Below are 23,712 nucleotides of genomic sequence, written 5' to 3'. Positions count from 1 at the left end.
TTCCTGGACACTACAGTACTAATCAAGGATGGCCTGATCAGTACCACACTGTACCGAAAACCTACTGATCGCTATACTTATCTACACCCTTCTAGTTTCCATCCTGCACACGTGACTAGGTCCATTGTTTACAGTAAAGTTCTTAGGTATAATCGCATTTGCTCTGATCCAACTGACAGAGACCAAAAACTACAAGAACTTTACCAAATATTCATAAACCTGAATTACCCACCAGGAGAAGTAAAAAAACAAATCGACAGGGCCAGACGTATACCCAGAAACCAGCTACTCCAACATCAGCCCAAAAAAGCCAAGAACAGAACACCACCGGTCATCACCTACAGCCCCCAACTCAGACCACTGCAACGAATTATTAAAGACCTACAACCTATTCTTAATCAGGATGCTACACTCCAGAAGGCCCTGGGTGACATGCCTGTTCTCTCCTACAGACAACCTCCCAACCTCATGAGGATCCTTACTAACAGCCACAGTCTATACCCCAGGAACACCAGTCCTGGAACCTTTCCCTGCAACAAAGCCCGCTGCCAGCTTTGTCCACATATCTTCTCTGGAAATACCATCACTGGACCTAACCAGGTTACTCACAGAATCACGGGCACTTTCTCATGCTCCTCTACTAACATCATATATGCCATCATGCACCAACAGTGCCCAGATGCTTTGTATATTGGACAGACTTCTAACTCCCTTAGACAAAGGGTCAACGGGCACAAAACAGACATCAAAACACTCCAGATCCACAAACCAGTTAGTCAACATTTTAATGGAATGGGGCATTCTGTCAATGACCTCAAGGTAAGTGTGTTACTGAAGAGACGTTATCGCTCTGTTTTAGAAAGAGAAGTGGATGAACTGACATTTATATTCAAATTCAGAACATTAACACATGGTTTAAATCGTGATGGGAACTTTCTGAGTCACTATAGGGGCTCGTCTGCATACATGGCTCAGTCTAATTCTTGACCTTCCCCCCCACCCCTCCACTCTCTGATTTGCTCACCTTGATTATCTTTTTCTGATTTGTCCTCCTTGCTTACTGTTTTTGGTTCTCTGTGTCTTAAATATTGAGTCTGTTCTGGTCTGGCTATGGTCTGAAGAAGTGGGTCTGTCCCACGAAAGCTCACCTAATAAACTATTTTGCTAGTCTTTAAAGTGCTACTTGACTGCTTTTTGTTTTGATAGTGTTTAGACTAGCACGGCTTACTCTCTGTTAGTAGTAGAGTGAGTATGTCTCTTCAGGCTGGGAATCAATCCCCCAGCTCCAAGTTTTGACATAGCCTTAGTTGGGGTTAAACGCTCCTTGTATGTGCAGTGAGAACTCAACAAAGAATTTTCCACTTTGAAAACTCTGATTTAGAGACCCTGACTATTGCTCTGGTTTGGGTTCTTTATTTCCTTTATAGCGTTGCCTGTTGCTTCCTCAGTGGGTTTCTCTGGGCTAACATAATATTACATTTTCTGATTACTGGGGAAATGAAGCAACTTTGTTTCTCATGATTTGTTTATTTTGCAAATAAACAAACTGCATGGTCTGAGGAGTTCATATTTCCTAGCTCCATGAACTAATAAAAGTTAGCCAAAGCTAATAAACTTGCTTTAATATTAATGGACTCAGTTTTATTTGGCTGTCAGTGATTTCCATTATGCCTAATAATAAGCAGGAAAAAAAGCAAAACCTCGACACATTATTCAATGAAATTTCGTGTAGCTAGAAAAGATCTCAATGGGCTTGTGTAGACTAGATCCCTACTTTGAAGGGAGCATGTAAGTAGGGTGTCGGGAGATTATTAATGAAGTGCTGAGCTGCATATGCAGCACATCGTTAAGGTAATTCTCCCCCACGGCAACTCCCAAGTGTTAAACTTCGAAGTGCCAGCTCGCACGTAGCCGCGGCTCACACACCAGTACTTTGAAGTGCCTGGGCAACTTCGAAGTCCCTTTACTTTACTTTTACTTGAGGAGTAAAGGGACTTTGAAGTTGCCCAGGCACTTCGAAGTACCGGTGGGTGAGCCGTGGCTACACGCGAGCCAGCACTTCGAAGTTTAACACTTCGGAGCTGCCACAGGGGAGAATTAGCTTAATGATGTGCTGCATGTGCAGCGCAGCACGTCATTAATAATCTCCCGACACCCTACTTACCATGCTCCCTTCGCAGTAGGGAGCTAGTGTAGACAAGCCCAATATGCAATAAGCAGTGGAATCCTATGTCTTCCCACTGAGTATCTAAAAACATCTCACAAACATTAATGAATTACAGTTCCATAACCGTGCTCTTAAGTATTACTCCCCATTCCCGTTTCACAAATACAAAAACTGAGACTCTGTGTCATTTAATGACCTGCCTAAGGTCACACCACAAGCCAGCAACAGAAAAGAGAATAAAACCCAAGCTTTCTAACTCTCCGTCCTGTGTTTTAACCATAGGGATGATTCCTCCAAAGTGCCGACATATTTTAAAATGTTTCTGTAGCTTTTTCTTGCCTTTTTTAAAAAAATAAGTCTCTCAAGCAACATCTGATATGAAAATAAGATCGATGAAATATGCAAATAGATTTCTTGTATCTTTCCTGTAGAATTTTATCCTTCCGTTGTGCATCAGGTCACCCTGGCTTTGTGGTTAGAATCTTTGGTTTACAATATAAATCAAATGCTTCATTTCTTTATTGAATCTTAAAATTGCATAAAAATGCTAGCAAGCCATATTCTATTATATATATGCAAAAAACAGATTTCAGAAGTCAGTCATCCATATTTTTTTGTAACCAGCCACTAAATCTGGCTACGAATTTTCGCCTTTCTTTATTTGCAAGCTTTGCAAACTGCAATGCTTCAGTGCTAGGAATCCTTTGATCCTCATCCAGTGTAGTATTGTAAAAAAGCTGCAACTAAAAAAAAAAAAACAAAGTTAGTCTACAAAGTATTTTCAGTGAAAAAATCTACTGCACTTTCTATACGTCTTGGAACTGTTCAGAAAAGAGCTTATCTGTTACAATTAGGCTATGTCTGCACTAGCCCAAAACTTCAAAATGGCCATGCAAATTGCCATTTCAAAGATTACTAATGAAGTGCTGAAATATATATTCAGTGCCTCATTAGTATGCGGGCGGCCATGGCACTTCGAAATTGCCGTGGCTCACCACTGCGCGGCTCATCCAGAAGGGGGTCCTTTTCAAAAGGACCCCAGGAACTTTGAAATCCCCCTATCCCTGATAGGAATAAGGGGAATAGGAATAAGGGGATTTCGAAGTTGGTGGGGTCCTTTCAAAAAGGACCCCCATCTGGATGAGCCGTGTGGTGGTGAGCCGCAGCAATTTCGAAGTGCCGCGGCCGCCCGCATGCTAATGTGTATTTCAGTGCTTCATTAGTAATCTTTGAAATGGCCATTTGCATGGTCATTTCGAAGTTTTGGGCTAGTGTAGACACAGTCTTAGAGTTTACATTTACATTTAGGGTGCAATTCTGGTCTCACTAAAATCAATGGGAGTTCTGTCTGACATCAGTGGAGCTGAAATTTGACCTTACACTTTAGCTTAGGAAGGTGCTTACTTTGCAACGCTCTTATACTGTGGCCTAAACGTTCTCATGTAACAAGTGATTTTGAGAGCACATATTGTGATACTTTAAAGGGCATGATTTTTAGAGTGGGAATGCCCAACACTGCTGAAAACTGAGCCCCTTAAAGATGGAAGCAGGAACTCTGCAGAGATTTGATGCTTCACTGGCCTGACACCTGTTTATCTCTTTCAAAATAGTTCACACCTATATTTAGAGACAGCAGAGTTTTGGGGTGAGATTCTGTGCAAGTGACTTTAAAGCACTTTCATTCTCACCCAACCTTGGGTAAGTCTGAGGACTGGCAAGGCACCCAGCATAACTTACAGGCCTACCAAAAGGGGTGGTGTTGTACCACAAGATAACTAAATATATGTTAGGTATCCAGCTGTAAAATCATGGTACAGACAGGGCGCTGCAGGCTTCCTACTTGGGAAATCAGGCAAATTCCATCAGATGCAGGAGTATAGTTTTGACCTTGCCTAGCGCCTCATGGCAAAAAATTTAGTGCCTTGTATCCACAAGGATTTTAGAAGGGGATAGCTAAAGAACATTATTCAAGCTACTATAATCTCCTCCACCCCAGGTTTGTGGCAGGGAAGACATAGCTTAAGCTGTGGTAACCTTTGGGGGCTGCCCTTTGGTTCATACACTGCTCCCAAACTCCTTCTTGTTGCAGTCTGTGCTCTCCCTTTCACCTCAACATGCCAACATGCCCTTTACACCATGGGTTGTGAGGGAATCCTTAGAAACAGCTTTCCAGAAGTCTTCACAGTGTTTGCCCTTGGAGGAATCTCTTTCCCCACCCCCCTGGGACCAGAACTTTGAGGGTATGTCTACACTGCATGTGGGAGCAAGCTACTAGTATGTACTTGCCAGACTTAAGCTAGCTCTCTGTGAGCTAGCACTCTAACCATAGCAGTGTGGATGTTGCAGCATGGAGTCCTGGGTCTGAGCTCCGATGGGGGGCTCTTGTCTCCACTCCCCAGCCTTGCTCTGGCTTATTTATACCTGGCCCTGCAGATTTCCATGACCAGCATCTGATGAAGTGAGTCTGTGCTCACGAAAGCTCATGCTCAAAACTTTTCTGTTAGTCTATAAGGTGCCACAGGACCCTTCGTTGCTGTTACAGATCCAGACTAACACGGCTACCCCTCCGATACTTAACATCCACACTGCTATTTGTAGCTAGTTCTACATTAGGCATGGTCCCAGCTACAGTGTAGACATATGGGACCCCTTTAATACCACACCGCCAATGTCCAGATAGAAGGGCCAGAGAGAGGAGATCTATCCAAATGTATAAAATTTTAAATGTCAACTTTTGATGAAAACTCTTCCCAAAACTAGAAACAGCTGCAATTAACAATGTAAAAAAATAAACTAGCCTATCTAAAAGATCTATGGACATCTACCAAAAAAGTGGTAGAAATGTTGTGAAAAAAAGGCATTTATAGGCTAGAAAGATCTGGAAAAGCATTAGCCTGAAGCCATGAATGTAAGACGAAGTCACTTTTAATTTATTTGAGCTACTAATTTCTTAAATAAATTTATGTGTACATTTCTGGAAAATATACTGATCTCTGTGAAGTGAGGCAATACAGAGAGGAGGGACCCAGGCTGCCCTTTGTCCCTTAACTGGAGTTGAAAATTTGGGCCTGCAGCCATCCCTACCCTAGTCTTCAGGACTGAAGAGTGGTAAGGCCATATTTCAATGGTTTGTCCACTTTAGGCCTTTTTCCCAGAACATTTTGCCACCCTTATGGCAGTAACACTGCCAATGCGATCCTAGATTAGGCAGCTGACATTTTAACTGTCACGTCAACTCAGCCTGCACAGAGCAGCTCTACACAATACATTGTTAAAAACATCAGCAGCCACTAGTGTTCTGTTTGCAAAAGATTTAAACTCTTGTTTTTAACTGCAAAGCTAACTGCAGCCTTAAACGTCAATAGTTAAATCATATTATGTACACATTCCAGGGAGATTGATAGTGATGCCCGTTAAAAAAGGTTGCAGTTCCTGTTTTCAGTTGCTTACAGCTTGGCAAAACTTCAGCAGTTTAGACTGAAGTCTTCCATGTTCTAAGTCTGTTTAGCTTTTTCCAGGAAAGAGGCTAGTGGAAAAATACCTGTTGCCTCTGCTAAAAAAATCTAGCAACTTTTCCTCTGAACGGCTCTTGCACCTTCTTGCTCTTGAGCAGGGACTTGAAATTTGGCAGAGGTGTCTTTGTGTGAGGGATATGCCTTTTCCTGTCCCCAAGAAAATCAACTCAACCTTTGAGGGAAGTGGGGACACAGCTGGTATATGCTCAGTATACACGTCTTTGACTATAGCAGTTCACTCTCCGAAGAGTGAACCCTCACTGAGTCTGCTCAAGCCTCTCTCAGCTCTTACCCACAGAGATAATGAGCTACAGAGGCCAAGCCAATCTTTCCCTGTATGGTCAGACACCAGAACTGAGAGTATGGAGCCTTTCCAAGAAGCCATTTATTTCAAATGCACGGGGACAAAAGCCAGAAGAAAAGAAGCAGCCTGGGCCCAGGTGTCTGGTACTGGAATGCTGAAAGAAACTGAGAGTGGAACTGGTGGGAGGACTGGAAGTGGTTGGACAAAGAGACTGGGGCAAGGAGCTGGGAGAGGCAAAGACAGAAGACAAGGAAAGGACACTGTGATTGGTCAGGCAATTAGAGTGGGGAGCCAGAGGGAAGGCTGGGACTGGGAGATGGAGACGGGAGAAGCAGCAAGACAAGGAGATTGGGGCCAGGGAAATGAAAGACAGGGTAGGTCTGTTTGGATTGCCAGGAAACTAAAGGAGAGAGAAGAGGAGAGGCTCAGACTAGCTGACTGGGAGGCTGGGATCAGGAGCCAAGGGTGGAAAGGGAGACTAAGTGCCGAGACTGGAAATGCAGCTGGAGAGGGGAAGGTGGGACTGGTTGGACATGGCGACTGGGACTGAGAGCCAGGAAGATGGAGGGATGGGTTGGGCAAGGAAACCAACATAGGGATGTGGGATGGCTCTGCACACACCTCCCATGGGTCATGGCTATTTGTAGAAATTGCCAAAACGCTCACTCACAGGCAGTAGTGACTAACTACTATTTGCACAAACATTCACCTGTCTGGGGGTAAAACCCTGGGTGCACTCTTGAAAGTTTATTTCTTGGGCATGCAGACAGATGTGTAACTTTTAAAAAACACTGATCTCTCTGCAGGGAGGCAATGGAGAGAGGAGGGTCATGGGACCCAGACCCTCTATTGCCCCTGACTGGAGCTGGACATTTTGGCCTATTGCCCCTACACTCAGTCAGGACTGAAGGGGTTCCAGGCCAAATTTCAATGGTTCTCTGACCCAATACATCTGCTTGGCCCTTCTGACGCCCCCTGGGCACTGAGCACCCCTAGCTCGCAGGAAAGCTGAAGGATTAGATTTGAGCGTTCGGTGCTTCCTTGAGAAGCTGATAGGAAGGAGGAGGATGGGGATGAGTGCTTCCAGTACTGCTTGCCTCCTGATGAGGATGGTGCCTCACTAAGTAAGAATGTGGAGCTGGGAACAGGGCAGCAGGAAGGGCTGGGTGCAGGGAGGGTGAAATGGGGTGAAGAGGTAAAGGGAGAGTGTGCCTTGGTACAGGAGATCGGAGGACGAGCTCATACCCCATCCTTAGGAAAACAAAAAGCAGTCAAGTAGCACTTTAAAGACTAGCAACATAGTTTATTAGGTGAGCTTTCGTGGGACAGACCCACTTCTTCAGACCATAGCCAGACCAGAACAGACTCAATATTTAAGACACAGAGAACCAAAAACAGTAAGCAAGGAGGACAAATCAGAAAAAGATAATCAAGGTGAGCAAATCAGAGAGTGGAGGGGTGGGGGGGAAGATCAAGAATTAGATTGAGTTAATTATGCAGACGAGCCCCTATAGTGACTCAGAAAGTTCCCATCACGATTTAAACCATGTGTTAATGTTCCAAATTTGAATATAAATGTCAGTTTGTCCACTTCCCTTTCTACAAAGGAGCGATAATGTCTTTTCAGTAACACACATACCTTGAGGTCATTGACAGAATGCCCCATTCCATTAAAAGGTTGACTAACTGGTTTGTGGATCTGGAGTGTTTTGATGTCTGTTTTGTGCCCGTTGACCCTTTGTCTAAGGGAGTTAGAAGTCTGTCCAATATACAAAGCATCTGGGCACTGTTGGCACATGATGGCATATATGATGTTAGTAGAGGAGCATGAGAAAGTGCCCGTGATTCTGTGAGTAACCTGGTTAGGTCCAGTGATGGTATTTCCAGAGAAGATATATGGACAAAGCTGGCAGCGGGCTTTGTTGCAGGGAAAGGTTCCAGGACTGGTGTTCCTGGGGTATAGACTGTGGCTGTTAGTAAGGATCCTCATGAGGTTGGGAGGTTGTCTGTAGGAGAGAACAGGCATGTCACCCAGGGCCTTCTGGAGTGTAGCATCCTGATTAAGAATAGGTTGTAGGTCTTTAATAATTCGTTGCAGTGGTCTGAGTTGGGGGCTGTAAGTGATGACCAGTGGTGTTCTGTTCTTGGCTTTTTTGGGCTGATGTTGGAGTAGCTGGTTTCTGGGTATGCGTCTGGGCCTGTTGATTTGTTTTTTTACTTCTCCTGGTGGGTAATTCAGGTTTATGAATATTTGGTAAAGTTCTTGTAGTTTTTGGTCTCTGTCAGTTGGATCAGAGCAAATGCGATTATACCTGAGAGCTTGACTGTAAACAATGGATCTAGTCACGTGTGCAGGATGGAAACTAGAAGGGTGTAGGTAAGTATAGCGATCAGTAGGTTTTCGGTACTAATCAGTCCATCCTTGATTAGTACTGTAGTGTCCAGGAAATGTATCTCTTGCATGTTGTAATCGAGGCATAAGTTGATGGTGGGGTGTAGATTGTTAAAGCCTCTGTCGAATTCTTCTAGAGCCTCTGTACCATGGGTCCAAATCATAAAGATGTCATCAATGTATCTTAAGTAGAGGAGTGGTAATAGGGGACGAGAGCTGAGGAATCGTTGTTCCAGGTCAGCCATAAATATATTAGCATATTGTGGGGCCATGCGGGTGCCCATAGCAGTTCCACTAATCTGGAGGTATAAATTGTCCCCAAAACGGAAATGATTGTGTGTGAGAACAAAGTAACAGAGGTCAGACATCAGATTGGCTGTGGTGGCATCAGGGATGGTGTTCCTGATTGCTTGTAATCAGTCTTTATGTGGAATATTAGTGTACAGAGCCTCTACATCCATTGTGGCAAGGATGGCGTTATCCACTTTGGAATTCCAAAGGAAATTACAACAACTACTGAAGGAACTCCCTGCTGCTACTCGGGACCTCATTAACTCAGACACACCATCTGAGCCGCAGCCTGGATTATTCTATTTACTTCCCAAAACCCACAAACCTGGAAACCCTGGACGCCCTATCATTTCAGGTATTGGCACCCTTACCACCGGACTATCCAGTTATGTGGACTCCCTCCTCAAACCCTATGCCACCAACGCTCCCAGCTATATCCGAGACACCACCGACTTCCTGAGGAAATTACAAAACATTGGAAAAGTTCCTGATAACGCCATCCTTGCCACAATGGATGTAGAGGCTCTGTACACTAATATTCCACATAAGGACGGATTACAATCAATCAGGAACACCATCCCTGATGCCACCACAGCCAATCTGGTGTCTGACCTCTGTTACTTTGTTCTCACACACAATCATTTCCGTTTTGGGGACAATTTATACCTCCAGATTAGTGGAACTGCTATGGGCACCCGCATGGCCCCACAATATGCTAATATATTTATGGCTGACCTGGAACAACGATTCCTCAGCTCTCGTCCCCTATTACCACTCCTCTACTTAAGATACATTGATGACATCTTTATGATTTGGACCCATGGTACAGAGGCTCTAGAAGAATTCCACAGAGGCTTTAACAATCTACACCCCACCATCTACTTATGCCTCGATTACAATATGCAAGAGATACATTTCCTGGACACTACAGTACTAATCAAGGATGGCGTGATTAGTACCGAAAACCTACTGATCGCTATACTTATCTACACCCTTCTAGTTTCCATCCTGCACACGTGACTAGATCCATTGTTTACAGTCAAGCTCTCAGGTATAATCGCATTTGCTCTGATCCAACTGACAGAGACCAAAAACTACAAGAACTTTACCAAATATTCATAAACCTGAATTACCCACCAGGAGAAGTAAAAAAACAAATCGACAGGCCCAGACGCATACCCAGAAACCAGCTACTCCAACATCAGCCCAAAAAAGCCAAGAACAGAACACCACTGGTCATCACTTACAGCCCCCAACTCAGACCACTGCAACGAATTATTAAAGACCTACAACCTATTCTTAATCAGGATGCTACACTCCAGAAGGCCCTGGGTGACATGCCTGTTCTCTCCTACAGACAACCTCCCAACCTCATGAGGATCCTTACTAACAGCCACAGTCTATACCCCAGGAACACCAGTCCTGGAACCTTTCCCTGCAACAAAGCCCGCTGCCAGCTTTGTCCATATATCTTCTCTGGAAATACCATCACTGGACCTAACCAGGTTACTCACAGAATCACGGGCACTTTCTCATGCTCCTCTACTAACATCATATATGCCATCATGTGCCAACAGTGCCCAGATGCTTTGTATATTGGACAGACTTCTAACTCCCTTAGACAAAGGGTCAACGGGCACAAAACAGACATCAAAACACTCCAGATCCACAAACCAGTTAGTCAACCTTTTAATGGAATGGGGCATTCTGTCAATGACCTCAAGGTATGTGTGTTACTGAAAAGACATTATCGCTCCTTTGTAGAAAGGGAAGTGGACAAACTGACATTTATATTCAAATTTGGAACATTAACACATGGTTTAAATCGTGATGGGAACTTTCTGAGTCACTATAGGGGCTCGTCTGCATAATTAACTCAATCTAATTCTTGATCTTCCCCCCCACCCCTCCACTCTCTGATTTGCTCACCTTGATTATCTTTTTCTGATTTGTCCTCCTTGCTTACTGTTTTTGGTTCTCTGTGTCTTAAATATTGAGTCTGTTCTGGTCTGGCTATGGTCTGAAGAAGTGGGTCTGTCCCACGAAAGCTCACCTAATAAACTATGCTGCTAGTCTTTAAAGTGCTTCTTGACTGCTTTTTGTTTTGATAGTGTTTAGACTAGCACGGCTTACTCTCTGTTCCCATCCTTAGGGAAATTCTGGCTGCACCCTTATCTCTGTGTACCACTAACAACCACCCAATTCCCATACATTTATTCAATACATTTTGTACTTTCTTTTTAAAAGAAATATGCAACTTTTAAAAAACACTCCATACAATTTGACAGTAATGTTTAAAGTAGTTATTTATATGATTGCAGATAAGACACTTACCTCTTGGATTTGTAAATCTGTATGGACAAAATTTTCCATATTTCTCAATAATGTGTGTAATATCTCATCCCTATTCCTGTAGAGTAATTAAAATAAAAAATCAATTAGCAAGAGGAGCATTTCGATAATATGGTGATAAACATGCCATCAGCTTGGGTTCCTCTTCTGCAAGCCTCATCGTTTTATGACACTGAAACTACTGTCTCAACTGAAACTTAATATCAGAGGTACCATGTTAGTTTGTATCTTCATAAAACAAAAAAAAGCAAAAAGCAGTCCTGTAATGCTTTAGAGACTAAAAATATTTTATATAATTATAACTGTAAATTATAAATTGTAATTATATAAATTATATTGTTAGTCCTTAAAGTGCTACAGGACTGCTTTTTTGCTTTTTGACATTTAGTAGTCTGGGTTCTCTTCCTCCACCACCCTTATTTAAAGATATATTTCTCCAAGTTTAAATTAGTGAGGCAGCTATTGATACAGGATGGGCTGTGTAGTTTATACATAATTTCTGTTTTATAAAAATCATAATAGAGTTAGAAGACACTAGAGAAATGTACTGTTCCATTGTCAGTCACCTGCAAACATCAGGTAAAAGACTTTGAAGAAGGAAGAGAAATATCAATTGATTGAATCAGCGCCACAGCATATGCTATAAAAGATAAAGTGCCATATCCGACCTTGCTGTAAACAGATTAAATTCAATAGGAGTTATGCCCCCTTCATCATCTGGCCTGATAGAATTAAAATGTAATTTCAGGTATCTCCATATATTTCTTTTGGGGCTTGTCTACACTTGCCCCCAACTTCGAAAGGGGCATATTAATCAGGGCAACAGGAGATTACTAATGAAGTGCTAAAGTGAATACACAGCACTTCATTAGACTAATTCTCCCCCGTGGCAACTTCGAAGCATCAAACTTCAAAGTGCTGGCATGTGTGTTTGACACTTTGAAGATGCCATGGGGGAGAAGTAGCCTAATGAAGTGCTGCGTATTCACCGCAGCACTTCGTTAGTAATCTCCCATCGCCCTAATTAACATGCCCCCTTCAAAGGTGGGGGCAAGTGTAGACCCAGCCTTGGTAGTGGGGAGCAGATTGCGCATAACTGACATCCACAGTAGTGCCATTCATTAGAAAGTGATGGGCTAGATTCACAGCAGGCTTCACATCAGTATAAACCCAGCAATGATCCACAGTGGCAGAAAAATTCTGCCAGGTGACAGGTTGTGATGGCACATAATGTCTGCCACAACTGACTACAACCTGAGTTATCTTTAGGTGCTAAATTATGTTACACATGCAAAATCAAATGGCTACTCCAGGTTATACCACAATAATGGTCCTCTTGGGACCGTTCTGCCAGCCAGGGATAGCAGATGTGCAAGATGACAGAACCACAGCCCATCACAGTGTTGTTCTACCTCCTACGTTGTTGAGTCTAGGAATGGTGAATAGATCTCAGCCATCTCAGCATGGTCTCAGCCATCTCAGCATGATATCTCAGCAGGCCCAATTCCCCCATGCAAGGGTCTAACATTTCCTTTGCAGATATTGACAACCGATTGCACATTTGCCACACAATTTGTCCCAGGCTTTATTCAGTAAAGAGGCTGAACTTGAAAGTTTCATATTCATATACAGGAAGCCTGTATTGTCTTAAACCATTATATTAATCACCTTGATTGTTGACTGGGAGTTGGGAATCTGGATCTGGACTTCTGGGTAATGGCTTGCCAATCTGACCTACGAATATTTAGGTTCACCCTCCACCCTGACCACAGCTCTGAGGAGCTATAAGAGCTCTTATCTGGAGATAAGTCGCAGGACCTGCAGCAATTCCATGAGCACTGCAGGCAATGTAACAGTAGCACAGGATGTACTGCACCTAATAACGCAACTTGACTACGTTACACAAAACCAGCATATGAGTACAAATATACCTAGACTAACACCCCATTCCCCTGAATGGACTTGAGGAGTTGAAGGACCAGCCTCTCTCCGTTGGTGACGAGAGGTGAGATAGTGTTATAACAGTGGGAACATTAGAGATTTAGGAAAAGAATAGTACTAGTAGAAAGAAGACAACAAACAGAGAGAATCGAGAGAAGTGAAAGAACCATGGAAGTCCAAAGACGCTGTCAGCTGTGGGGTGTTACAGGTCTCCTTACCTCACTTCAGCCCAGCCTTTCAAAGGCAAAACGAGACTTCTGCACCCTAAGATTTTGAGGGTACACACGCCTGACTGGGAGATGGAACTAACATCCCACCTTTGAACAGGCATAAGATAATATGTTACAGCGTCATTAACAACATTCAAAAATGGGCATTTGGAGCAAGATACCAAAAGAAACCACCTCACAGCCCTCAGTGACGTAAGTCTTCACTTTGCAATAAACAGAAATAGGAAATAACATATATTACATAGGCTTAGGCTACAAGAATAAGATAAACAATACAGGCTAACATATCCTTGTAGGCTACAGATAAATTTGTGATAGAAAAAAATAAAGAGAAACAGCATTTTCCATCTGTAAGTTTGGATGCCCATCTCTATCCAAGAGCACTCCTGCCAGCTCACTCTTTTCCTCATGGCTGACCAATCATCAAATCTTTCCTGTCTATTCTTGCTGCTTCCTGAATCATACCACTTACGTACTAAACCTAACCATTGCATCTGTCCCCAGTGCCCCACTCTAGATGACCACCCATTCTCCTGCCACAATATCTGGGCCATGTCCTTTCCTGCTCTTACAAATGGATTATAAATTCCAACTCCTGAGGGGTAGCCGTGTTAATCTCTAACTGCAAAAACAATAAGTCCTGTGGCACCTTATACACTAACATATATTGGAGTGCAAGGTTTTGTGGGCAAGATCCGTTTTGTCAGTGCTTCCAGTTTGAGTATTTGTGCTGTCTGGAGTATGCCAGTTTGTTTGCTATGCAACAATAAATAAAATCTCAGCTTTTTATAGTGTTTTTCACCACCACAAAACACTTTATAGGACGGCACTATAAGTCAGATATTTAAATGCTCATCACCTTGCAGATGGAACCAGATTTTCAAAAGTGCTCAGCTCCCATTTTGGCATCAAAATAGGGTCTCAATTTTTCAAAGTCAGTCAATACCCGTTAGCTTCCATTGAAAAATGTATGGGGCCACACGTACTTCTGTTGAGCTCTGTGAAAATGTAACCACTTATTTTAGTGCCTTAATAGAAGCTGAGCCCTTCTGGTAATTCTAGTCTTTGTATGCAGAAATCACTTAGAATATTATGGAAATGCAGCACCTCTGGACTGGAACATCTGCAATGGGGCTCTACAGCTCAAACTTAAGGTAGAGAAGAGAGTCAGAGAAACATACAGAAATAAAGACGCATGACATCATTTAGATGCTTACCATACCTTTCATTTAAACGTAGCCAATTTTCTTTTACAAATTCCCATGCTATGTACTGACCAATCTCAGTAGCTGCCACATTTGAAATGACTGTCAATGTATAATTAGAAGACACTAATGTATCATTAAGTAAGTACTGCAAATATCTGTTGAAAAAAAATGAAAAACTATTATATACAAATATTGATCTTTTGAACTGCACGTATCATGTTCGATATAAACATTGACCATTTGTTATTTACTTGGTTTACTTTCTCAATGTACAAAGCATTGCACAGGGTAGGACATATTCGTTTTCCTTATTTTTGCACTACTCACTACTCAGAAAATATTAGGGGCAAATTATCCCTTCCACGGGGAAAAAAAAATCTATGGATCCTTAGTTTCTATGGACTCGTCCTATCAGGATCATGGATGGCGTTTGCCCTCTTGCAGAGGGAGCAGTACCCTTCATGCTACTGTGGGGAATGACAAGATATACTGCAGATCTGTGGCATTTCTGTTAAGTCCCTAGCACTTAAGGTGTGTTTTCCATCCTCCAGAGCAGCCAAAGAAACTATATGCTCAGCATCTTCCCACTGGTTGATGCCACATGCATACGCATATAAGGCAGGTGCAGGTCACCTGAATTTTCTCTGGCTGTACACCACAGACATGACCATGAACTAATTTCTAACTGCAGAATATTTAGTTTATAAGACAGAGAGCATCTATCTTGACATTCCTTTTCCTAAGAGACTTTGCAGACTGCTATCTGGAAAAACATGTTGGTTTCTCACTCTCTCAGGCCATCAAGGACGCAGGGGAAGTTCCTGGAATCTGTTCTGCCTCTGCAGGAGAGAGCCAGTGAGGACAAGCTCTAACTTGTGAAAGTGGCACATGGTCCCCAGCATACCTCTTCCATCTCCTTACATGCCCCTCATGCCCGCGGAATGCAGGTATAATGCCTCTGCAAGCTTTATACCAATGGAGTTTACCCCAACAAGAGAGAGAGGCACCACTTGCTTGTCTGCCTTGTGCTTCTCTGTGGTGAAGAATAGACAAAAAAATACCAAATCTGGCCTCACTAGAATTTTACTTATCAACTGTGCAGATTTTCTTTTAAGCCATTTACTTATTAATAACAATTTTAATTATGGAGTCAATAATTCAATGTTTATAAAGACATTTTAAGAGCGGAATTATTGAATTAACATCTAGTTTTGCCCTTTACCCAGGAATTCATGCTTCACTGTTAAATACATTAAAAATATAATGGGATCAAAGTCACCTGTGAAGCAACCAAGACTCTCTGGTGCAACTCAGGGCAAAGAGCATCACATGCTTATCTATGTCAGTGGAATTTTGATGATTATACATTTTCCATGCAAAGTCCCATTCTTTATCATTTCCCATCGCAACACCATAACAACAGATGGTTCTTTTAATAGTTAAGGGAATCCTGTAAAATAGAAAAAGTAATAGTTGATACAGTATTGATATCAAATGAAAACAAGCAGCTAAACTATGACAGAAAAATATATAATCTAAAATAATCACAAAAAAGAGTGTTTAATACAGAACAAAAATCTGCAAAGCAGCTAGATTTGAGAGCAGTATTTTTACATTTATTGTTCAAGCATTACCATAATAGAGATGCCTGAAGGTAAACTGACTAGCTTTTTTAATGTGGCTGATCAAACAAACAGTTCACATGAGCCAACACAACTAACAGCCTTGTGTTACCATGGCTACGTCTACACGTGAAGCCTACATCGAAGTAGCCTATTTCGATGAATAACGTCTACACGTCCTCCAGGGCTGGCAACGTCGATGTTCAACATCGACATTGCGCAGCACCACATCGAAATAGGTGCTGCGAGGGAACGTCTACACGCCAAAGTAGCACACATCGAAATAAGGGTGCCAGGCACAGCTGCAGACAGGGTCACAGGGCGGACTCAACAGCAAGCCGCTCCCTTAAAGGGCTCCTCCCAGACACAGTTGCACTAAACAACACAAGATCCACAGAGCTGACAACTGGTTGCAGACCCTGTGCATGCAGCATGGATCCCCAGCTGCGGCAGCAGCAGCCAGAAGCCCTGGGCTAAGGGCTGCTGCACACGGTGACCATAGAGCCCCACAGGGGCTGGAGAGAGCGCGTTTCTCAACCCCTCAGCTGATGGCCACCATGGCGGACCCTGCTATTTCGATGTTGCAGGACGTGGATTGTCTACACGTGCCCTACTTCGACGTTCAACTTCGAAGTAGGGCGCTATTCCCATCCCCTCATGGGGTTAGTGGCTTCGACGTCTCGCCGCCTAACGTCGATGTTAACATCGAAATAGCGCCCAACACGTGTAGCCGTGACGGGCGCTATTTCGAAGTTAGTGCCGCTACTTCGAAGTAGCGTGCACGTGTAGACACGGCTTATAGGTGCTGCGACTAGGGCTGCTGGGGGTGCTACAGTACTCCTTGGCTGGAAGTGGTTTCCACTATCTATTATACAGGAATTACAATTTGTTTCACTGGCTCTCAGCACACCCACTCTACAAATTTTTCCAGTGCCCCCATGTGCCACATCACAATATGTGGCAACACATTTGCATGAAAACACCACCTCCAAAAGGCCTTTATAAACACTATCCCAGCCATGAAGGTAATAGGAAAGTACTATCCACTTCAAAAAGAGAGCCATGTGTTTCAAGAATGCAAGATGAAAAAAGTGAACAGTTGCCTATCCATACAGCAGATTCTCTCCCACTAGTCGCAGTGTGGAGGGTGTACCTACAAAGTGATGATGAATTTTGCAACAAAACCCAAATCTAATATACCTTCAGGCCCACCTATTGCTATATTTGATGTGCTGAGACCAGAGTGAAAATACACCAGTCAAAAATGTTCCTAACACTAAAACAGTACACAGTCCTCAATCATGTTAGTGTTAGCAGTATCAACTATTCTAAACAACATAATCTAAAATCCTCCTCATGGGCCAGCAGGCACCCCACTCTGTCAGGGCTCTGAGGGAGAGACGGGGATCTCCATGAGTCCCCACTCCCTGTGTGTCTCCTGGCTCCGCATGCCAGTCTGCATGCTCCCCCATCCCTGGCCCTGCCTGCCCTCCCCCATGCAATTTATCCCCTCTGCTACACAATCTGCAGTGCAGTGAGTTTAGAGTGACTTCCAGCTGCTGCCTCTGTGCTGCTGCTCGCATATCCCTGTGGCCCAGGGGAGATGCATGCAGAGCCAGCCTGTCCATAGATGATTACAGGCAGCCACCACAGGTCTCATGCTTTGAGCACCCCAACTCGCCGATAAAACGGATAGTCCCCACGTATTTGAATCACTTAGAGCTTCATAATAGCTCTTGTTTTTCAAATACAGATGACAGCTGTTCCTTTCTGAGGATAGGCCACATGTACAGGTTTAAAGACTTTGGTTGCATCTGCACTAGCAAGTTCTTTTGAAGATTTTTCGAAAGAGGGTGGCTCTTTCAAGAGAGACCATGGAGCGTCTAGACACAAAGAGCATTCTTTCAAAAGTAAATCGAAAGAATGCAGTGCTCCCTTCAAAACCACTCTTCCTTTCCCGTTTCAGGAAAAGCACCCCCTTTCAAAAGCTTCTTTCGAACGAAAATGTGTGTAGATGCTCCACAGGGCCCTTCTTTCAAAAGAAAACACATGTAGACATGCCGTAGGGCCCTTGTTTAGAAAGAGCAGTCTTCATTTTTGACCCCTGTCCCACTCTTTCCAAAGAGCAGGGGCTGTGTGGACACACTTTTTCGAAAGAGCATTTCACTCTTTTGATCCGCATTTTTTGTGTGTGGACACTCTTTTGAAAGAAGTTCTTTCGACAGAGATTTTCTGGAAGAGCTTCTTTTGAAAGATCTCTAGAGCGTAGACATAGCTTAGGTGTCTTGTGAGTTAACTGTGTGCAAAAGAAAGACAGATCTTACTCATTAAGAAACCAGAACAAGTATATTTTTCAGTACCCAACTCAAAAACAGAAATCAGAGTTTTGGAAAAGGTGTGATTTTGGACTGAGCATGGAAAATTTAACCTGAAAGATGAATATTTAAAAAGAAAATGAATAAGAAATAGATTTTGTCATACAGCTCACAGAAATCATGAATTTGAATAAAGTCTATGAAATCTTGGCAAAGACTATTAAAACAGGTTGATGATGGGGTGGGTTCACTTCCCCAGCCCTTAGCTCATCTTTATTAATAACAACTGCTTTTGCTATTTAAAAGCTTTTGCATAGGTGGCTGTAGTAAAATATAGGTTACTTGGTGATCCCTCCATGATTTACTTTCCCCCTACATCTCTGCTGTGAAATTTACTAAAACCTTCTGTCCAAAATCATAGCCTTAATGATGAACAACTGAAAAGAGAATGAAGAAAATTATCTTGCATACTGAACTGAAGCATTTGTTGCTGCCATTACACAATAATATGAATATTCCATTTTGGATAGTAAATAGTGTTTAACATTTTAAAGCTTTTCAGTTTACCTTTAAAAGAATGCTTTTATGTACTCAGTCATAACAAAGCTACTTAAACCATCTAATGAAAACTTAATTATAAATACTACAAGTTCTGCTGATTCAGCCATATGATTTGTATGAACACAGATTCAAATAGCCTACAACATTTTATTCATATTGCATAGCTGTACTGAAGCAGGAAAATAATAATAATAATAACAATAATAATAATAATAATAATAATAATAATAAACAGAACATAGACTCACCAGTGCCAAAACTATCACATTTGCATAGAAAAACAAAAAAGAGGGAGGGAAAGAGAAGTCAGAATTACAATATGCCATATGGGCTTTTCTGCAATGGAATATTCTAATATGGTTTTGTTGACAGATATAGGCTGTCTTTAATTACATAAAAATCCAACATTTTATTTCAGTTTGTGAAATCCATTTAGGGTACTTCTGGGTATATTCTAATTGTAAACTTATTTGTTTTTACCATATTATACAGTGTTAATAAAAGCCTACCAAAAATAAAATATTGTAACTGTCAACTTTCCCTCACAGCAATGCCATCTGCAGCTGCGAAACTTTCCACAATTACGCCATATGTAACAATTTACGCTATCCTTGAAGCTGTGAAAGTCATGCTGTAATGTATGCAGTATATGCAATGTAACAGAATTACTGCCCCTATGGGAACCCGCTATTTTAATTTCCTGCCTATTATTCACTTACATTCTCAACCCTAATGTAGTACAGAGGAATGGATGTCATGGCAGAAGGGTTCTACACTGCTAATTAAAATCTTGCTTATAACTTGGGTCCTGCATACATCTTCCATGTGCTGCTTACACAGCTTCTTTGAAACCCACTGAAATCAATGTGATTCCAATTTAACTGGAGTAACCATTTGCTGAATCAGGTCCTAGATTGGTAACAGCTGAAAGCTGTTAACTATAGTTATGTAGAATATATGAACTGACTTGGTATTGGCAAGTGTCCATGTCACAAGCCACCACCACAAGTGGCAATGTTTGGCTCAGCTAATGCAGACAGTACTGAGGCAAACTGACAAAACACTGAGGGATATTTGCACAGCCTCTCTGGTGCTTAAACAGAGTTCAATTTCCGGAGCAATTAATCTGCATCCTTCATGAAAGTCAAGTTTACTTGAAAAAAGCACTAAACATTATATCAATTTAGATTTGTATAATTTAGATCTTGCCAATCTGTATGAGAGAAAAGAGAGAAAACCCTCCCCTCACCCGTCCCATGCAATATATTGCTTACTTGACTTACAAACACATCTCTAGTATTACAGTATCATTCTTACTCATTGTCAGGGTTCTCCATCCATTTCGTGTAAAGTTCAGAAGATAGGTTTAAACAGTCTTGGAGACCCAGCCAACATGCTGTATGAATAAGTTTTTCCAAATGTATTCTTGAAAGAAAGTGAAACAAGGGACATATATTACAGATTTTGCATCATAGACATGAATAAATGTTGACTGTCATGTGATTTTCTCAGATGATGTTGTATCAGCAAGTTAAATAATAAAAACATCACCAAACAAGCAGCCTCATGGCACAGATGTTTGTAAAGATTAGCAAGTTTTAAAAGTACTCATCACACACCTATCTATTCACATATTTACATTACACTTGCCATTGTGAGATCTGGTCCCTATCACTAGAAAAGTCATGTCTCCAGTGCTAAGGGTTGCATAGACATGCAAACTGAACTACCCTCCAATCTTTAAAGGTGACTTTTTTAGGTCTGGTCAGGTTTGAGGCACAAAGGAACTGGAAAACCTACTTGTCCTACTAATAGCTATGATGGAAAAGTTCTATGGATAAATCAAAGATTTACAATGCTCCAGGCCTCTTAAATCACCATCATTCTTTAGTAATACATTTACTTTAAAAAATTTCAATCCTGTTAATAACATAGACAGCCCATCTTGCTGCTGCTATTTCATTTTAAAAGTCCCATATCATGCACATTAATGGTACTGTATAATTAATAATGTTTCAGCTACATTGAAATTAATTGAAGTATCTTTCCTGCACACTGTTACCGATTTGCAATATAGTCTTTATTAAATCATATAACTTCAAATTATATTTAAAAGTACTTACTGATCAAAATCATCTGTCAAAGCATCAAAATTCTGATGAATCCTACTTGCATAATAATGATATATGGGCAACATTCTCTTTAACAGATATTTCTTTTAAAAGAAGGAAAAGAGAAATTACTTTCATTTAGATGATATTGCTGTAATTTTTCTATTTACTAATTTTGATTATTTTAGAATTGGAACTTCAGGCACATGAACAAAAACTTAAATGAAGCAAAAACACTCGGGGCTTGTCTACACTGCCACCTTCCTTCAAAGGAAGGATGGTAATTCGGGTGTTGGGAGTTTACTAATGAATTGCTGCGGTGCATATGCAGCACTTCATTAAGCAAATTCTGCCCCCCCCGCCCCACCGCAGCAATTTCAAAGTACCAGCATGCATCTAGCCACGGCTCACCCACCAGTACTTCAAAGTACCGGTGGGTGAGCCGCGGCTAGACGTGTGCCAGTACTTTGAAGTTTAAAACTTCGAAGTTGCCGTGGGGGGCGGTGGGAGGGAATTTGCTTAATGAAGTGCTGCCTCTGCACCGCAGCACTTCACTAGTAAACTCCCAACACCCTAATTACCATCCTTCCTTCGAAGGAAGGTGGTAGTGTAGACAAGCCCTAGATTTAATGTCCAAATTACAAAATTCTCCCTGAATCACTCAGATAGGTGTTCCCGTTACAGCTTGCTTAGCCTGGGAAGAAAAGATAGGTTTTAGAACTTGATATGAAGGTTAAACTTAGACTTCAGAAGATAAATAAGAAAGTAAGTCCTAACAAGAAGGACACTGGAAAAATCCCCTGCCTCCTCCATCTTAAACATTCAGCAAAGTACTTAAACACATTAAATCTTTAAATATACAATTTGTCCCATTGATTGATTGACGTTAATCGCACTACACAAGATCTTAAAGTTACACACATGCCTAAGGGCTTGCTGAAAGGTGGAATGAACAAGGGAACTGTTACTTGGTTGCCATGCAAGCAGAGTGGCAGTCTGAAGTATTTTGTACCGAAACTATTTAGGACACAGAAAGGTAGCCATTAGTCCGTAACCCATCCAAGACCTTCCAGGGAACTCTGCTGTAACCATATGTGAGAAGCACATTTCATATGTTTCTATACAAATTTCTTATTACATGCCAGACTGTGCCCTCTGGTGGGAAAAAGGTAATATAGGACCTAATAAATGTGTTAGTCTTTAAGGTGCTATAGGACAGCATGTTATTTAGGACATGATAGTTAAACCAAGCTGAAAGCCATTATTGATCACAGGTGTAGTGTGTTCGCTAGGAGAAGCACAGCTATACAAGCAAAGAGTAGCATTCTATACAGCTGCTGTTGGTTGTTGCTGGGTGGATTTAGGTTGCCATTGTGTAAATGCTGATGCATGTGCATGTGCTTTTGACTGATCAATAGACAAATAAAAAGACTGAATATAATTTTAATGAACAAGTCATGTGCCTCATGGTATATCTGTGAGCAATTATAAAGCATTCAGGTAGTATCTTGTCATTTAAATGGCCTAGAGTCTTTAATATTTAAAAAATAAAGATGATACCTTTAAAAACGGATATAATTCATAGTTTTTCAGCATATTTTCCAAATGGTCAGGTAAAAGGTATGACAGTACTGTATACCACACAAGCATTTCATCTTCTTTGGCAAGGTACTTTGTTAGTTCAAATGCAGCCTCAATCTCAATATATCCAGCCCTATTTTTTAAAAAAGATACAGAACTGAGCATGCACATTCAAGTTAGTCACACATGTAAACAGCTGTCTATTTAGAGAATTGATGAAAAACATAGACCAGGGATGAGCAAATACCAGCCTGCAGGCTGGATTTAGTTCCCCAAGGCTGGTCCCTGGTAGGCCACCTCTGCTGTATTTACTTGTGCCTTCATGGGTATGGGTGATTGTAGCTCCCGTTGGCCACGGATCACAGTTCGCGGCAGAAAGCAGTGTACTGGTCCATGCTGCTTCCCTCAGCTTCCATTGGCCAAGAACAGTGATCTGAGGGCAACAGGATTTGCAGTCATCCATAACTGTAGAGGTACAGGTAAATACAGTGGTGTCAGCCTACCAGGGGCTAACTTTGGAGAACCAACACTGTTTTATTGCCTACCCTAAATTAGATACTATGGGATCTAGGAAAGAAGACACATAATGACAATAAATATAATATAGGAGTGACCCATTTAAGAATGTAATTCCGCACATCCTGCACAGGGCTCAAGGAGGCCACTCAAGATGTGAAGTACATGACACTAAGCTGTGCTGCCAGGATCAGGCCCACATCCACCGCCATCACTTAACATCTTCATAAAATTAAGCGAAGATTGCCTCTATATTTTTATGTAATACTGTTTCGGTGATCCAGTGCATGTATTATCTTTTTGAAATAATCTAACAACAGATTTTCATTATAAACTACTATGGGGAATAAACATTACACAAAAAAGCATAAAATTAAATGGTAATTCATGAATACTTTAAAATTATTAATAATTACTGTAGAGTGGTACCAACATAGACTAGGATAAACTTCATTCTTTTGCAGAGTGCCCATCCAAGACCTTCCATGGGAACTCTGCGGTAACCATACGTGAGGAGCACATTTCATATATTTGAATACACATTTCTTATTACAGGCCAGACTGTGCCCTCTGGTGGGAAAGCTTATAGTAAGTTGGGGGAGGAAA

At 41.8% G+C, this 23,712-nt stretch overlaps 1 protein-coding gene across 1 annotated transcript in view; it reads right to left on the bottom strand.

Moving 5' to 3' along the window:
• Positions 1 to 2,133: 2,133 nt before the first annotated feature.
• Positions 2,134 to 23,712, bottom strand: part of LVRN (laeverin) — a 61,899-nt gene continuing 40,320 nt past the window's right edge. The window contains exons 14-20 of the mRNA XM_074994116.1: positions 22,570 to 22,723; positions 21,022 to 21,113; positions 20,216 to 20,323; positions 15,680 to 15,850; positions 14,415 to 14,555; positions 11,004 to 11,079; positions 2,134 to 2,910 (exon numbers count right to left, since the gene is read on the bottom strand). Coding sequence (XP_074850217.1) covers positions 2,764 to 2,910; positions 11,004 to 11,079; positions 14,415 to 14,555; positions 15,680 to 15,850; positions 20,216 to 20,323; positions 21,022 to 21,113; positions 22,570 to 22,723 — 889 coding nt within the window. The 3' untranslated portion in view covers positions 2,134 to 2,763. The remainder of the gene's footprint in view (positions 2,911 to 11,003; positions 11,080 to 14,414; positions 14,556 to 15,679; positions 15,851 to 20,215; positions 20,324 to 21,021; positions 21,114 to 22,569; positions 22,724 to 23,712) is intronic.

Source organism: Carettochelys insculpta, chromosome 5 (genome assembly GCF_033958435.1).
Source record: "Carettochelys insculpta isolate YL-2023 chromosome 5, ASM3395843v1, whole genome shotgun sequence".
NCBI lineage: Eukaryota > Metazoa > Chordata > Testudines > Carettochelyidae > Carettochelys > Carettochelys insculpta.
The sequence above is the reverse complement of the archived record's forward strand: the minus strand, read 5'-3'. Positions and strand labels throughout refer to the sequence as shown.